Source organism: Watersipora subatra, chromosome 4 (genome assembly GCF_963576615.1).
Source record: "Watersipora subatra chromosome 4, tzWatSuba1.1, whole genome shotgun sequence".
NCBI lineage: Eukaryota > Metazoa > Bryozoa > Gymnolaemata > Cheilostomatida > Watersiporidae > Watersipora > Watersipora subatra.
Window position 1 is genome coordinate 64,821,414 of NC_088711.1, and position 19,336 is coordinate 64,840,749.

Genomic DNA, 19,336 nt, shown 5'->3' on the forward strand with positions numbered 1-19,336 from the left:
ATTAATAATAAATATGAGCACCCAAATCTAGCGATTAACTTTCCCACTTTAATAAGTCGTACATAAGCTCGCATAAATACCGCAAAAAATCCTGAGAAGATAGGAGAGTCAGGGAGGGGTGGTGGTTGGCTGAAGTTAGTGGTCGAATAAAAGGCACTTGAGGTCCCTTGTCTTACATAACAATATATTCTTGTAAGCCGCAGTCTGATGAGAAGGCTATAATTAAACAGTAAGCTCCTAAATTAATTATTGCGTATGATGCATGGGTTTGAACCGGGGCACCTCCGCTCCCTAATCCTAACCGGCCGCAACATTTAGATTGGAAAGAATGGAGAAAATATGGTCTCCTTTCGCAGACAAAACATGTGATTATTTCTCTAGCAATTAACAATTATTTAATCGTCTGCGTGTTTAAGCTCTTGTAAATGGCATCTCGGCAGGTTCTGAAGGATTCGTGCAAAAACAAAGGAGAGGAATAATAGTCCTAACATAATCCGCAGACAGTTTACTATGGCAATCAATATCAAGGCCGCACCAACCTGCTGAGTAGATCTGGGCATTATGAGACACCGTCTTAAGGAGGTTTAGCCTGACCTACAGATTGTCTTCCCTTACTTCGTATTGTTATGTCATTAAATTTGTTATCTTATCTACTAAACTGCGCATAGTTGACCTGGTAGGAAGTACCTAGCTATGGAGAGAGATTCTCAGCAGAAAGGGGTTGTTTTAGAAGGCGACAGGGAGGCTGTAGCGAAATGCCATAGGAAATAGCAGTAGGTAAAGACTAAGGAGCGATGCTATATATGAGGTATGAACAATTCATAATATTTTGGATATCAGCATTGATTAGGTATAATCATCAGCTGATAGAGTACCTGCATATCCTGTCAGTTGTAACAATCCTGAAGTGAACCTCAAATATTTTTGCATATAATACTCAGCTGATAGAGTACATGCATACTCTGTCAGTTGTAACAACTCTGAAGGGAACCTCGGATTATGTCTGCATATAATATTCAGCTGGTAGAGTACCTGCGTATTTTGTCAGTTGTAACAACCCTGAAGTGAACCTCGGAGCATGTTTGCATATAGTACTCAGTTACTCATATAGTACACACATATACTTACACATATACATACACACAGTACTCATATAGTAAGCAGTCAAGTCATGATTATAAATTAAAAAATATACATTTCATTTTATCAAACTTCAACTTATGACTTAAAGAGTATGTAATTTTTTATTTAGCAAAATCTTTTTTGAACCAAAATAATATTCTAACTCAATTTTAATAACCGCATATTTACACTTCATATTTTACAGTATGTCTAAATACTTTAACATTTTGATGAGTACATTTAATCCAGACTAGAATTACATACTATTAACCATTTGTGTTTTCAATTAAGTTTGCATTGAAACAAAATTGAAATCTTTGCTTTTCGGTATATAGGCTTATGCTAAGTAAGTCGAACCTAGTAAAGTTTTTATTGCTATTTTTATATGGCTTTAGATTATTCTAATCTTATTTGTTGATGATAATTATGTAAAACAGTTACACACATAGATTGAATAAATCTGCTTGTTGGGAACAAACATTAGACCTGTAATTACACAAATATTTTTTCCAAGTCCATAAAGACTACCGTGAACTCTATCGCTATTGTACAGCTGTGAATATAAACCTAGCATATGAGGGAAAGTGTAGCGCACAAGCGCGGTTAGCGAGGTATGTATATTCGTGATGACACTCTTGTCTCCGTAGAAATGAGCCAATAGCGTAACGCCTGAGTAACAGCGGTAAACGGAGTGAGCGAGCGAGGATGAGGAGTATAATTACAGAATAGGAACTCGTCAGCATCCAGACAGTCACTTATAGAAGCCCCTTACAAGGAGTCTCTAATACGCCGGCTACTCTGTAACTCATCCCACACACAATGGCTGCCAGTGTTCATACGTCCTCAAATCTACACAGCTCACAGGTAAGATCCTCCCTTGTAATTTCATCGTGAGTTTAATGCTTTTTTGTAAAAGTTAGTTTAAGGGTGTTAATCTAGGTCTTTGATGCCTTTGCGCCACATTTTAAGTGAAAAATGTTCGCAAAAGGGATGGGAAGCTATCGTTCTTGACTAAGTTTGAATACCTGAGAGGAGAGGAACATCGCACCGCTGTAAAAGAATATCAGTATTTAGTATTTGGGAGCACAAGAGCACCTGCACAAGTTTACACCACTTTCATATTTCTTTGTTGGTAGTTTTATAAACCCAGTGATATATATGGTCAAACTCACATGATGTCATGCCACTTAGTTTGCTGGATGCACGGATAATCTGGAAACGCAAGAATAAATCATACGTAAGTTAGGGAAAGATGAGAAACCAGTTTAGGAAGCACTGGTGAGAACCGTGAACATATATTGGCACATACAAGTAGGGGAGTAAACAGTAAACAGCAAACTGTGCAGGGAATCTTTTCGATACAAGTATAGATCAACTGAGCCAGTTTATCTCCCCTTGAAACTTTGGCGGATGCTAAGCCTGGTTAGGTTAAAAATCTTAGCAACTGTGTATAAGGTAGGTACGATTGCGAGAGTGCAACAGATATAACTGAATAAAACTTCATATGGCCTTGTAATAGCTGCCCTTTAAAAATAGGATTATATAACTTGTTAGATTCACCAAGATTCACCAAATATCTCCATCAGTATTTGTAATGATACCAAGATATGACAACTGTTAACACTTGTCACATTTCGTTTACACTAGGTTGTTTGTTGTTTAGTCCGACTTGTGATTGACACACTTTAATAACAGCTAACAATACATGGTGAGCCTGACATATCAGTAAAGATCTGCCAGTGAAAAGGAAGTTCTGCCGGTTGTCTGAATAGTCAGTATTAGATCATTGAGTATTGATTTAATGAAAGGAAATTAATAATTTATTGTCAAAAATTTGCAGTTTATTTTGCAAATGATTAAAAGGAAACCAGAGATCGTGATAGAAATCAAGTTAGGAGTAATTAATTAGTCTCGTAGATTGACACCTCGGATTGCTATTAAAAGTTGACACTGTTCCGCATTTCCAGAAACTTACCATTTTTGATGCTCGCACACAACTTAACGCCTGGTGCGGAGGTACTCATCCACAGATTGACTAAATCCATAGAAGAAGGTTTTAGGCAGGTAATTCGATGGATTATACGGTTAGTCTAGGTCTTTGCCTACTAACCCTTCCTTCTACTTTATTCACAATCACCTGTGAGGAACTGATAGACCTTATTCCGTATGGCACTTTCCGTATCATAAGCCACAAACCTGAAATATTTGCCTCAAGGTTTTGGTCCATAAATTTTCATCACTAGTAGGATTGATATGGTGAGATTGTGCCGGTTGCCTGATTGCTCGGCAGTGTTCGGCAGCTATAAGCTAAGAATATAGTCTAAGAATATAGTGCTGTTTCACTGTCTTTAGCTGTCGCTAAAGCGTTTTACTCGAAACCAGGAAAAGTCGAAGAGTGAAGTTCTCCACAGTCTCATATAAACAACAGCTTTACACACAAAGAGCTCTTTCTTCCACAACTAATAAATTTACTTTACTATTCTTTATATGTGTCTCATGGTCTAATTTACTCTGAACGGCCTTGACCTCTGCTAATAAAGTTCATATCTATCTGTCTTTCTCTCGCAAGACATTAAAAGCCTTCCTTCTATTTCTTTTTTCAGATAGTCTCAATAATTTTTGACAGGAGTTAATAAATCGGCCGTTGATTATTTCTTACCGCTGCTTAGCATCTATGCATAGCCTCAAAATAGACTTTTAAATAACTAATGGGTTTTGAGGTTACAAAGCCATCAAGGTCATAGTGTGGAGAATTGGCTAGACATATTGTTTCCATGGCGATGATGAAGGTCATCATTAGTATTATTATTATTATTGCTATGGTTACGCTGAAAGGAACAATTTTTTTCATACCTACCCAATATTAATATTATTGTTTTGTACTTGTTTAAAGGCCCTAGTAACTTATAGTAACTTATAGTAACTTATAGTTAGGAGCAAGAACAATATACTGAGAATTGAGAACGATAACTTCAACTTGCAAAAAAAACTATTATTTAGTAGTTCAGAGCTAAAAATAGATTTTTTCGTAACAGTACCTTTTTCTAGTTGCGGTTGGGTGGCATCAAATGAGCTCGCACGGAGACAACTCCAAGATAGTAACCGGAGAAATGATTAATTGAGAAAAACTTTAGAGCAATTGAAAAAAACAGTTTTTGAACTACGATGTGAATGGCTTTATAATCTGTGAATACTGCACAAGGTGTGTCTCAACGTCTAGACACGCAGTAAGCAAAGGAAGCTAGGTGTGAAAGATTATTAATACAAACAAGGCCTCCACCGACGGTTTCAGATAGAGGACATCTATGTAAATCATTAGCCAACTCATCAGAGATGTGGTTTAATAGACCAAAGATAAATTACACTCTCATTTAATATTGGATTTTATGTGACACCTCGGTCAATCTTGTCTGATAGAGAGAGATGTGAGGTGGGTAAATCGAATAATAAGTTTATACGCTGAAGCAAAGCGTTTGTTTGTGAATGATGACTACCTGGGGCGCTTCTTGTCAACTCCGCCTGTCCTATCATTCATTGTAGTCATAGCCAGTCTTCCTTTCCAACCTAGTCCTTTCTGATCATTTATTGTAAATGTTTTACTGTGTTGTAGCAGCTAGGAGGAAACATTGTTGAGTCATCAAAGTCGGTTGCGGGTGAAACGAGAGACAACGGCCTCTTGCAGATGGAAATCTTGGAAAAACTTAAACACGAGCCAAATATGGCTCTTGACTCACAACTATTTGCTGAGCAGTTGGCTAATTACCAGAGATTTCAAAGGTCTGTGTCAGCATCTGAACAACCAATAGCAATGCAGGCAGCGCATGCAGCGGAACTGTTAAAAAGGGAAGCACTGCTTTTTCGACCCAAGCTTGATTGCTTTAATCTGGCTTCTCTGCAAGACCAGCAACTGTTGAGTTCCAGCCAGGGAAGACTCAACACCTCTCCTCCGAGACACAGCAACTCTCCAAGTGGAAGTGAAGATGGAGGCTCCATCTCACCCAACCATGCACCAGGAGCTGGGGGTGGACAGTGGACATACGAAGAGCAGTTCAAGCAGGTTTGTTGTTAGCAAGTGATCAATTCAAGCAGTTACATATGTTATCAGCGAATGACCAACTATAGCAGGTATATTGTCAGTAAATGACCAACTATAGCAGGTATATTGTCAGTAAATGACCAACTATAGCAGGTATGTTGTCAGTAAATGACCAACTATAGCAGGTATGTTGTCACTGAATGACCAACTATAGCAGGTATGTTGTCTGTGAATGACCAACTATAGCAAGTATGTTGTCAGTAAATGACCAACTATATCAGGTATATTGTCAGTGAATGACCAACTATAACAGGTATATTGTCAGTAAATGACCAACTATAGCAGGTATGTTGTCAGTAAATGGCCAACTATAGCAGGTATATTGTCAGTAAATGACCAACTATAGCAGGTATGTTGTCAGTAAATGACCAACTATAACAGGTATATTGTCAGTAAATGACCAACTATAGCAGGTATGTTGTCACTGAATGACCAACTATAGCAGGTATGTTGTCTGTGAATGACCAACTATAGCAAGTATGTTGTCAGTAAATGACCAACTATATCAGGTATATTGTCAGTGAATGGCCAACTATAACAGGTATATTGTCAGTAAATGACCAACTATAGCAGGTATGTTGTCAGTAAATGGCCAACTATAGCAGGTATATTGTCAGTAAATGACCAACTATAGCAGGTATGTCGTCAGTGAATGACCAACTATAACAGATATGTCGTCAGTGAATGACTAGCAATAGCAGGTATGTTGTCAGTAAATGGCCAACTATAGCAGGTATGTTGTCAGTAAATGGCCAACTATAGCAGGTATGTTGTCAGTAAATGGCCAACTATAGCAGGTATGTTGTCAGTGAATGACCAACTATAACAGATATGTCGGCAGTGAATGACTAGCAATAGCAGGTATGTTGTCTGTGCATGACCAACTATATCAGGTATGTTGTCTGTAAATTGCTAGTTCGAGCAGGTATTTTGTCAGCGTGCGACCACTTCTAGCATTTACTTGGGTCGGTAAACGGGATGAGGCTGCGCTTTAACATGCACCTCTGTTTGAGTAGCAGTGCACCGAAGAGTTGCCTACACATGTGTACAATATTCTAGCACTCTGCTGAACAATCAACTCATTGCTCTCTATTTTTGACAATCATTTTATTTATTAATTGCAAGAATTCTTGTTTCCAGTAACATTTTAAAACTGTGGCAAATGTGATAATTGCTTACAGTATTAACTAATTAAATGCAAAGTGCCCTAAAGATGCATGATGCTGGGCCTGAGTGCTGATGTCATTGTAAAGATAAACACCTGGCACCATCAAACCAAAATGCCTGTCTCAGTAACCTTTTGTTAAGAAAGTAAAGATAGTCGCTTGAAAAGGGTATCATATTCTATATCGCCACAATAATAATAATAATAATGTGACAAAAATTATGTGAATAAAATGAAGCAGCAAAAACATTTTTTTCATTGCTATTACCAAATTAATAAATTATTGTAAATCCCAAAAATTGAACAAAATTATTGAAATTTCTAAAATCAACTGTTTTAATTCTTTTACGGACATTGGAAGAAATATTAGAACAGAATACATTATTTCTAAAAGCATCTCAGTAATCAATCTGTCCATTTCCTTAGCTCCTCAGCTAGCAGACCAGCACACGCCATAAATAACATAAAATAAATCCTACTCCTTACTCAAAACAGACAGAGTGCCATATTCACTACATCCTGTCATGGCTTCCCTAGACTTGAATACAAGTTTGAAACAACAAGTAGGCCTATATAGTCTCAGCTGCCTCGACAAAAAATAGTGACTTCTAATAGAGGTCACCCACTCGTTTGGTCCAAACTACTTCTATGGGGAGATACCTATTTTAAAGACACATCGATATGAAACTCTGAGCATGAAAAATAAAACAAGATTTTTGAACTGAAGTTGACCTACTTTATTTTGATGCATGCACTAGGAGTTCACCATGGAGCTGTTTTGGGCCAACTAGTAGAGCTGACAACTAGTAGAGCTGACAACTAGTAGAGCTGACATATTCATCTTTTACTATTTTTGATTCAAAATCATTGTCACGAAAATAACTGCAGCAGCAACGCACCCTCTTTGTAGTGAATTGTCTGAAAATCAACAAGGCTTAGTGGTGATTGTCACAAAGACAGCTAATTCGTTCACTGTCTCCACAGCATCACATCTTGTAGAACTGGTTTTAAAACACTAAAAACCATAAAAGCAAGTACAATTCGTAAGAATTAAACACTGGAGATGATAATTCATTAGGTAGTGAGATAATGGGAAGCCCGACACCTATCAAGGATTATCGGGTGCGATGCACGGTCATGCACCAATCTGTTACCCTTGGGTAGTCTTCTCTCTCCCGGCCCCAGATCTTTCCTCTCACAAATGCTTTCACTGTTTTATCAGTGTCGGCAGTGGCTGGCATTCTCTGGATTAACGATAATGCGTGCAATTAAGTAGCCATGACTAGCATTCGGGTACATAATACTATTAATTCCACTCTAACAATAGTTGCAGCCCCTAATGGCCTGAGATAAGCCGGGTTCTCTCGACTTTGCATCATTGATTTATACTGTGAGCTAGTGCAGTAAAGGAATTACCGAGTAGACGGGTCGTGTCTATAGTGTACCCTTAGCCTTTGGAATGCGGAGAAACCAGGTTATCATAATAAGAGTTTCACCTAATTTTATTTCCTATAGTGTAATTTAATTGAGAGGCGTGATAATCTAGGTATTGTCTGAGGACACTTGAGAGCGAATGAGTGCGAATAACAAGTTGCTATGAGCAGACTTCACTTCTACTATGTCTCTTAACACGAACTGTTGGCTCTACAGCCACTACGCTTCTGATGCAATTATCCTCTCCTGTTTGTAGCCTATTAAACCTTATTACTGTCGCTAACTGGCAGATGTCCTCTCCTAATTATTACATTACCTCTTCACGCATTTAATGACATCTCCTTTCTTAGTAGATACGCAACCGTCTGCATGTGTTACCCATTTGTCTGGATATGATTTGCTCAAAAGTCCCTAATTATGACACAAAACAATTTTTGGCAGCATATGGTTTCACTCAGTCAGCATGTTGAAATATCATGTTATATCATGTGATATCATGTTATCAAAGGGATTCCTGCAAAGGTTACCTCCAATCTACTCTTTTACTACTCGCTGTAATGAGTTTAAATAGTTATAACTACTGAGTAGCCACAATGTTGGATTTACTAAAAGCTGTGACTCAGTGGAGTATAACTGGGTGACAGCCAGTTCACCCTGCTTGACAGATAATAGCAGGTGGACTTTACATTGCAGCTCTATGAACTTGGAGATGAACCAGATCGCCGAGAGTTCCTCGATGATCTTTTCGCCTTCATGCAAAAGAGAGGTAGGTAAATAGTTTCGTGATATCGGTGTAGATATTTTGCTTCTGTCATGATATAACAAAGACAAGATGCTGGGTCTGATGTGATGTTTAACCACTATTGTATCTATTAATTTGTTTTAGTATCTACATGTACAAATATCTAATACTCATTACATAGACGTTTGTAAAAATGAAGTATTTGTAGTTTTTTATGTTGGTTTAGACTGAGGTCCTTGGGACACAGACATTGGAGAACACAAAATATAAGCGATATAAAAATCACATAGCGATACGGTTATAAGAAATCTAAGGTTTTTACAGTTGTGAGAGCTAATTGTGTATGTGATGCTAATCTCTTATATTGCATAACAAAAACAGTGAAATAATTACAAAAAACTTGACAGCTACTTTTTCCTTCTTCTTTCTTTTAAACTAAAGAGCTTTTATAGTTGATGATTGTTAAACTCATTTCCTGGTGATGTAATGCCATAGACTGAGACTCTGTGTAAGAAAAGGTGTGAAAAATAGAAAGAGAGTAGAGCTTGTGTTCTGCAGCAGATAAAATCAGCAAACTCCCACAAACTCGTAGAAGTATTTATTATGTGAAGAGAAGATGAACATGAATGCCGATGGATCTACAAGATTCCCATGATGGCAGCATATTACTGTAACACTCTGATGCCCTGTAATTAATAGACTCTTACAAGGCAGCTCTTTGTACACGTGATATTATTACCCCTAGAATTTATATTTTTATTACAAAGGTAATGAATGCAACACCCGTAAGCGTATAAAGATAATACTAGAGCGATTGTCTGTATCTTGCGGATAGATTACTGTTTGATACCACACATCTGCTAGCCCTCAGCTCGCAAATGTTAATTGAAGTATAAAAAAACTGGCTAAATTAGATTTTCATTTCTGCTATTTGGTGATTATTAGCAGACGTATCATGTCTGCCCACAGAAAAACTGTCTCGGGCAGCACTGGGTGAGGTATCAAGGTTCCTAAAAACAAACTAGTTCCTACCCTTGAAGTTCACCATGCTTCTGGTGTCCCTTTTTAACTGGACCCTCTCCAGACTTATACACTACCCAGAATGCACTGCAGTAGCGGAATACTTGAGTACAATGCGGCTATTAATTAGAGAAATTGCTTGTAATCTGAGAGAATTGATGATTATGTCTGAGAATTAGCCGAAGATGTTGTTTCGCAAGGTGTTGTTTGGACACCTATGCGAGGCGAGCTTTCGAGGCCGCGATAAACAAGAGATAAATTACATCTCCGACTTATGGCTGCAGACGATTAATTAAAAATATTACTGCATTGATTATTGCTCTATTTAATCCATTTAAAATATGCAGACGATTGGAAGGGGCGGAAAGGGTTAGATCAAGACGGTTGTGCAATTTGAAATTTTTTTGCAGCGGTTAGTTTTGTGGAGAAGTTATCTGGTTAGGATTAGCCGTAGGTATAATTGTTGTACAATGTGAAAAATTTAATTCCGTGTTAAAGTAATCCGGTAAATACATAAACGGACTTATGGCTAGTCACTAGACATTCAAACTCTGGCTTTTTATTTACCTGAAAACTATTTGCAAACAAGTCCGCCGCCAAAGTTAACTTTCAATCAAAAATGGACGGTACAGTGGATCCCCGGGTTACGACGACCCTGATATACAGTTTTTTCCTTACGATCTGTAGCATACTACATTGACAAAATTGTCTCAAAATTCAAATTTGGCAGTCAGTGTGCTGGATACATCAGAATAAGGAAGATGCCGATATGCTATTCGCCAAGATCCTTCCCGCAATGCCTAAAAGAGATACGATGCTCACTGTCTCTCCATCAGTTTAGCATTTTTTGTGTTTCATAAAAGCTTGATATTGCATGAGTAAAACAAAAATTAGGAAAAAGTAAGCGAAAGTGAAAATTTATTGTGCATTTTAGCATTGAATATATCATTTACTATAAACTTTAATTCATTATAATTATGTATATAACTACATATATAATTTTTATTCGTTATTCAAGGGTCGTAAAATTGAATATGGCGTTAAAAAAAGAAGTAAGAACCATAACCATAGTCATAAGCAGATCACAACCACTAAATACACTAAAATTACTGTAGGTAAATAAGTAATAAGGTTGATATACTATTTTATTTCTAATTTTTAATAAGTACAGCATTTTTATAAAATTTTGGACAATTTTTACCAATTTTTTGCATTGTATAATTACAATGGCTTCTATACCCCTACATACAACATTTTTGCTTTACGATGCCAACACTGAAACAAATTAATGTCTGTTCCAGCGGATGTGTGTCGTATGGCTAGGGTACACTATACTTAACTAACTGTTTTAAATATAATATCTAGAATAGCCCCACTGTTTGCACTGACTTACAGTCCAGCTGTTCATCTTCTCAACACATTATGCAGCTTTAAAAGAATAGAAATAATATGTTGGTTGAGTATAAAAACCACAACTATTGGCCTCAAGAAATTATGAAATGTGTCACAAGAAGCATTTCCAAAAATTATTATAGAACAGATAATCTTTACTTCATTTATAACTAGTAACATAATTTTTATTAATTCACTTTTTCTGTACAATGACTGTCACATCATTTTTAAGGCCATTTAATCTTTTATTTCCAATAAGTTTTTGATATTTAGTTTATTTATTATTATATAAACTCGTATGAGCTATTATATAGTCAGTATAGTCCTTAAACATACTGTTACGTACAAGATAGACCAAGGGAGACAACTCTAAATATTCTTTAGACAAAACAGAAGCGCATGTAATTTTGATGCAAATATTATGCCACTTTAATGCTATATAACTGCATTTCATGGAATCAAAATTGTCGACATTGAATATGTTGCTCTCCTTTCTATAACTTGGTTTACACCATTAAATTTCCCAATAAAAATTGCTGCGGTACTAATGTTACAACCAGACACCGAGGGGCATTCAGCAAACATTTTGCGCCGTGAACATCTTCTGCAAATACTAAGTGCAACAGATTTTGGGCCAAGTTTTTTGGCTGCACAATCTTTCACCAAAGGTCTCCAAAGAACTTTTTTGCTTTGACCACAAAAATCTTTATAAATGTTCATCCAAGTTTTCAATGATTTGGTCTCAAAAGAAATTAAAGTCATGCCGGATGTTTTGCGGGTTGAACCATGAAACATTAGAATAATGGTATTGCATAAGTCAACCTTGCCAAGTCCTTGCGGTAGACCACCTACTTCTGTATCACAAAAAATTCCTCAGATCCATATGAAGATAGCCAAACAGCTGAGCAGCTTGGAATGTTCTGTCTATGAGAAGTTGTTGGTACAAACCTTGCTGGTAAAGACCTTATATGAAGGTTTCCATTTCTCTTACTACAAGAGATTTGCTTGAAATTCCCATAGAGTAGTTTTTGCTATCTTGCTATGTCTTAATGCATTGCAGATTGTCCTTGCAAAATAAAACACTTTATCGATATTAGAATGACAACTCTCAAAGCGTATGACTCAATATTTGGGGTTACGCACACATATATAATGTTTGCCGAGTGGTTGCGCAACGAACCTGCATTATACTGCGTTGATTTAGACGCTGTTGATCAACACTTCAGACAGACCAGCTTGTCTGTTGTTTGACCAATCAAACACTTTAAGAGGGTCTTTATAACGTCTTCTGGTCGCTAGAAAACAGGAGCTGGTCTCCTTGGCTACCAGAAAAGATGAATGGGTTTTGAGTGCACGAGACAGGCAACGTCTAGATGCCTGGCTGGGTCAGGCCATGCCATGCTATGAGTCAGTAAGATATAAATGGGGCAAACCCACTCACAGCACCCGCTCTTTTCTAGCACAGAAACTGCTTGGATCAAAACACTAACACTTATCAAAGGCAAGATGGTGCAGCATTCCACCGCAATCAGCTGCTTTCCGGGAGCAGCCATGTAGGTGGTACGCTGATCAAGGCTTGTTTTAATGCAGTTTTATATTCACATATAAATAGTAATAGCTAGATAACACATAGAATATAGCCGTATTGCTCAATTATCTAGTGATAGCAACAGATCAAAGGTCGACAGCAATGAAAGGGTCATCACTTCTCAACATCCTTCACGCGCTATATAAAATATTAACTATTAATGGGATTGCTTGATGAGAAGCGTGTGAATATCTTATGACTAGTGGGGTTGGATACTCATAAACTACACAGCGTTTGATTGGATACTAATAAACTACACTATGTTTTATTGGTTGCTTTTGCAAGTAGCAAATATGGAGATACATTGTGAAAACTGTTAAAGTTGGTCTTAATAAATTTACACATTGATACTTCAAGCTGCTGGCAATACTGTGAAGCACCTACTAGTAGTGTTACTATTACTCTTATTATTGCTAACTATTACTGTTACTATTACTGTTATTGTTACTGTTACTATTACCATTACTGTTACTGTTACTAATACTATTAAGACCTATTAAGATCGTCATTGGCTAGCATTGAATTAGCATCCAATTAAACTGCAATCCAACCTTCTGAGTTAAATTCTTCATTTATAATTTCAATATGTGACATGTTCAACCCAAAATCTAGAGACAATTTCAGGTAATACTTTTACTATACCACAAGAAGCCTGCATGTGCAGACGATCCCACCGCATATCATTACAGCCGTCAGTTAATGACCTTCCTAGCAAGCGCCCACACCTCAAGATTTTCTAAATGGATTCTAGAGAATTAAAAATAAACCCAATCTCTCTTTGTTCTAAAGCATGTTTATGCAGTTTTTACTGCAGGCGTTAATAGGAGCATAAATAGGCCTCCTATTAGACAACCTTGTTTTATATTAGCTATATAATCTGAACATATATGGATGGAAGATGTTTAAATGCTAGTATATATAATTTATTTAGCAAACACAAAATTGTATAGAACACACTCGCATTGTAATATTTATATAATTTATTCAGCAGGTATAAAATAATATAGAAATACTTAGCACAGTTATATTTGTATAATTTATTTAGCAGTTTTAACATAATATAAAAACCTTTGCATTGTGATATTTATATAATTTCTGTAGAAGCATAATTTGGTAATCCCATTATGTGTGATGGCAACGTTTTTCAGGTTCACCCGTCAACAGAATTCCAATCATGGCCAAGCAGACGTTGGACATGTACAAACTTTTCAAGCTCGTCGTGAGCAAAGGTGGCCTTGTAGAAGTCATCAACAAGAAGCTCTGGAGAGAAATCACAAAAGGGTTAAACCTGCCATCCTCTATAACAAGCGCTGCATTTACCCTCCGCACACAGTATGTTGATCAAAGATCTGAATGAATGGTGCCTCTGGGGTTTGTTTGCCTGAAAGACCCTGCATGTGGCACAAATTAACAGTGAATGAATTGAAGATATTCTAGTCAAAAGACCTGACTAATGTTATTATAAAGGTCAAAGCTGCTTTACGAAATAATTTATGACTTATGGGTCTTGTATGTGTAAGATACCTTGGCAAGGCATCTCATTGGCTCAGCGTAGAAGAACACGGAATTCGCACACAAATCTTTCATTTGCTAATGATAAAAATGGTATTCTGCGTGCGATTGCTGAGTTTTGTTCTATAAAAGTATGTTGAAGTACATGATTGCTAGGGGTGTGCACAAGGGTAGGACTACTTAAAGGGCCGATTGCTACTTGTTGTTACGTTGGTCCCTGTGATTGATCACTCTTTGAAAGTGTCTCCCAAACCACAATGCAGACATAATATTCCATAGCGATAATTTGCGGCATTGAAAGCATATTAGCATGTTATCTCAGAGTTATGCTTTTATTTGCAATTTAATATAATATTATGACAAGCATGTTTGATGTGGCGGAATCGCCAGGGAGCTCGGTAAAGACAATAGGTATGAACTAAGTCTTCGAGCTGGGATATCGGGCTGTGGTTGCTAAACCGCACATTATGTATGCAGATATTTGAGATTATAGCAAGTTTTTGCCTTTGGTGTCCAGGCTATACTTATCTAATCACAATGACATCAAATTACTTCATCTCCTTCAATAAACATTAATCCTTTTCGTCATCTTTTGATCTTAAGTTGAGTTGCATGCAATATGGTCTTGATTTGCGCTGACCTTGTTTTTAATTTTGCTGCCAAATTTTGGCTGTTCGTTATCTCTGTGAAATAATCTCCACTTACTGTGCTTTGAATTGTTAATGGTTTTCATTTTGACCTCATTCCTGCATTTTTTAGTTTGATTATGTTAGTGAGCAGACAACTCTAAATCTTCAAACCTATCACTGTATTTCCATTCTGCCTGAGTGATTATAGGCTAGGGCTAATGGAATTCATGAATATCGTATATGTCAAAATAATCAGATGTCTGTGAGGCCAATATGAAGTGCTTGTTGTTAAAAATAGCAGGTTTCTATAGTAACAGTGAATAAGTCATAGGGTAGACAACTCTGTTACATGTTCAAGTGACTCTAGTACTATTATCATCTGCAACTCAAAATAAAAACGGCAACAATCCGAGAGTAAAGCGAATTTTGTTACTCGCAAATTTTTACTGAATGTTTCAATAGTGAGGAAGTGCCTGGCTATTCCATTGTAAACATTTTCCATACTTCAATCATTCTTATTTCAATTGGATTAGTTCCGAATGTACCGAATATCACCTTTGGCGTAAACAGTCTTAACTTTGTGAAAAACGCCCACATTAATCCAGAACATATGAATGTCCATTGAAAATCTATTGCACCGTAACTCAGCGTGTGCGCACGACTCCAAATCTCAATCCGCACCGTGGAGACATAGTGAATAGGAAAGCCTAAGTTTTTCTGTAAGGCTGATGGTCCTGTATGATTTTAGGCCTGTTAGACGTTATAAGATTGTTAGCAGGTGGTTTTCATTAAAATACATGTATTAGGACTGATAGTCTTTGTTCCATGTAATACTACGTACTGATGATTAATAATCTCCCATAGGTATATGAAGTACATCTACCCGTACGAATGTGAGAAATATGACTTCTCCAAAGCTAGTGAGCTTCAGGCAGCTATAGATGGTAATAGAAGAGAGGGCAGGAGGCCAGGCTATGGTTATGAAATGTCATCTCCAGTCACACTTCCAAGTTTCTACAATCCGCAAGCATTTCCGGCCGCAAACCCTTTCTTCAATTCTGCCATGATGAACAGTCCTGTTGCCAACCTGCTCTCCAATCAACTAAATGGTTATATGAACGCTCCAGGATTGGGAGGTCCGATGAACCACCCTCGTCTCTCAGCTCCTGTAATGCCCAGTAACACCCATACAGGTTGGTTCATCAGTTAGCTCTGCTCATTGATAAGGCGGCTTCTCATTTAAGGCCGCTATAGCTTAACAACTTTCATTTCTGACTGTGCAGAGTTATTTTTTAATTTTTACTTTTTGAAAAGACTGATAACGAATGAGCGGTTGTACGCGAAGTTTCACCAATAATTTCTAATACTTCAATATTGTTAACAAAATCATTCAACTTCATGGCGAAGGATGAATTGAAGAACATTCTACACACATCACAAATAAAGAGCTAATTAAGAAGGTTCTAAAACACTATCTTTAGGTTGCGTGACCATTGGTGACGAGCGAAGTCAGTGTTTGACAAGTGATAGCATTCGGTGATAAGTAAAGTCAGTGATTGACAAGTAATGGCATTTGGTGACAAGCGAAATTAGTGATTGACAAGTAATGGCATTTGGTGACAAGCGAAATTAGTGATTGACAAGTAATGGCATTTGGTGATAAGCGAAATCAGTGATTGACAAATAATAGCATTCGGTGATAAGTAAAGTCAGTGATTGACAAGTAATGGCATTTGGTGACAAGCAAAATTAGTGATTGACAAGTAATGGCATTTGGTGATAAGCGAAATCAGTGATTGACAAATAATAGCATTCGGTGACAAGTAAAGTCAGTGATTGACAAGTAATGGCATTTGGTGACAAGCGAAGTTAGTGGTTGACAAGTAATGGCATTTGGTGATAAGCAAAATCAGTGGTTGACAAGTAATAGCATTCGGTGATAATTAAAGGCAGTGATTGACAAGTAGGTCTTTGGTTGAAACGTAAAGATATTGGGTGAGAAAAGAACCTGGCTATCAAATAGTGCAATCTTTGGAATGTTGTGGTACTCTATCCTCCGAGAGCATATGACGGTTTTGGGATGTTGTGTTACTCTATACTCTGAGAGCATATGACAGTTTTGGGATGTTGTGGTACTCTATACTCTGAGAGCATATGACGGTTTTGGGATGTTGTGGTACTCTATACTCTGAGAGCATATGACGGTTTTGGGATGTTGTGGTACTCTATCCTCTGAGAGCATATGACAGTTTTGGGATGTTCTGTTACTCTATACTCTGAGAGCATATGACGGTTTTGGGATGTTGTGGTACTCTATCCTCTGAGAGCATATGACGGTTTTGGGATGTTGTGATACTCTATCCTCTGAGAGCATATGACGGTTTTGGCAAACATTTTTTGGTAATATTATTCAAGGTGTATTCAACAATTTATGCTGATTTATGATGTAGAAAATGATGAGAGATGTGAAAGCCCAATAGATGTTTCTAGCCATACTGGAACACCAACCGAAAGCATGCAAGAGCCTCACGCGAGTCCAGCAACTCACATAGATTACAGCACATTGCACTCACCTGCGAAAAAAGCTAGGAGCTCAAGCCCCAAGACAGACAGTAATATTAAAGTGGGCAGGGAGCAGTTCTCCCCTGACAATAGTAACACTAGAGAAAACTCGCTAAAAAGAAGTGTATCGCAGTCAAGTCTATCTATTTCTAAAAGTGATTCAACAATGATCTCTTCTAGCCTGTCTGTCTCCACATCACCTACTCACTCTCAAATGAGCAAAAGAGGTAAAAAACCACTCAACTATTTGATAAACACTTCACCACTATTTTTCAGAATCCTGTACCATCATGAGCACACAAATCTAATTTTGTATTATCTTTGAAAAAATATCAAGCGTATGTAATACTGACAAGTACGCTTTTGTGGACCTTAAATATTTTGCCTCTTTTATGAGCTGAAAAACTATGACCTTGCTTTTTACCTATTTGCAGAGAGACATGAGCCTTCTGTGTCTGTCAGCATGGAAGTGAATGGAGTCATCTATCAAGGAGTTCTCTTCGCTCAAAAATGATGCCTACGCTGAACACACCCATAGACCTACGCATTGACAAACATTGAAAAAACTTTATTACATGTATATTCAATGTCTATTATAAATAAAAATTGTTATTTTATGTCCTGCAATATTAACTACCAGGCAATCCATTTAATAACACATAATTCACAATCTTGTCAACACATTTTTACGCAGACAGAACCACACTATACTGCAAAATAATTTAGTACATCTTTACCTGACATCCTTGTATATACGTTCATGTAACTTCTTAGTATGCCAAGTAGTCCATGATATTGCATTAACCAGTATTTGCACAAGCGTTGCATAGACAAATTAAATTAATCAAAGTAAATAATATTATATTTGATGTAGAAGATTTTTCTATTTTACACTGGTACTTCTGTACAAGTGTATCACACGTATAATATGTTTATTATTTACACTCTTTCTTCAGGAGTTAGTGCCATAAGAACTTTCACTGGTAAAGAATGCAGGTCATAAGACCAGTGTGAGAATATGTATTTTTCTATTATATATTATATATATACCGCGGGAATCTCTGGCATCTTCTAGTCCAACCTCTGCTTGTTTGTTATTTTTAATAAATATATACTACTTTACACTTTTTCTTTAGCTCATACTAAATGTCATACTCTATGGCATACTCTGTCATGCTCTATGGTATATTCTATGTCATACTCTATGGCATACTCTGTCATGCTCTATTATATATAGTACTTTATTGGCAATAATTTCATTTCACAAATAGAAATTTTTTTCAAATTAGGCCATACAACAATAGTAAAACAAAAAAAGGTGGAAAAAAGCAACAGTAAGCCTTTAAAATTGAATAATTAGTCTGACAAATAGTATTTAAATTGCCTTTCTCTGCTAAGAGAACGGATATTTGGTGGAAGATTGTTAAAGCAGCTGGCAATGACATTTCCAAAATGATTGTTAGTGATTGTATGCAATTTGTTCATATCACGTAAGTTGAAATGAGTTGAGAACCTGTAATTGTCATGTAAAAATGAGAACACAAACCAAGAAAAATCTTGAAACATTGAATTGAAGTAAAATAAATATTTAGCATAGGCAGAGTAAGAAGATGCAGAGATTTGGAAAGATCATTCGTTGGAATAATATGTGCAAGAATATGATGTAGATTTGCAATGAGTCGAAATGCTCTTTTTTGCAACAAAAATAAATCCTTAGTGACATATCTTGGAGCTAGATTATAATAACTGTGGATACCATAAATAATATGGCGAAATATAAACTGATAATAAAATGCAATAGCAGATTTTGAGTTCATGTATGGCCTGCAAAACTGGAGCAGAGTCAATGACTTTGTGACCTTACTACAAATAGTGTCGACATGATTATTCAAAGAGAGTCGATCTGTCAAAACAAATCCTAACAATTTTGTCTCATGTCTACAAGTGATGGATTGACTGTTAAACTTAAGAGCAAAGCTGTTTTGAAGGTTTTCATCAGTATAAAGAAGAAGGTGTGATTTTTGTGAATTTATTGTCATATGATTTGATGTACACCAGTTGCTGATAATTTGCA

General features: G+C 36.8%; 1 protein-coding gene across 1 annotated transcript; it reads left to right on the forward strand.

Annotated features, from left to right (window-relative positions):
• The first annotated feature begins 1,851 nt into the window (after positions 1-1,851).
• On the forward strand, positions 1,852-18,368 carry LOC137393762 (AT-rich interactive domain-containing protein 3C-like). The gene is made up of 7 exons (XM_068080449.1): positions 1,852-1,986; positions 4,733-5,179; positions 8,511-8,583; positions 13,708-13,891; positions 15,565-15,893; positions 17,151-17,489; positions 17,697-18,368. Exons 1-7 carry the CDS (start codon positions 1,942-1,944, stop codon positions 17,774-17,776), a joined length of 1,497 nt encoding a protein of 498 aa, XP_067936550.1. The 5' UTR covers positions 1,852-1,941; the 3' UTR covers positions 17,777-18,368.
• The last annotated feature ends 968 nt before the right edge of the window (positions 18,369-19,336 follow it).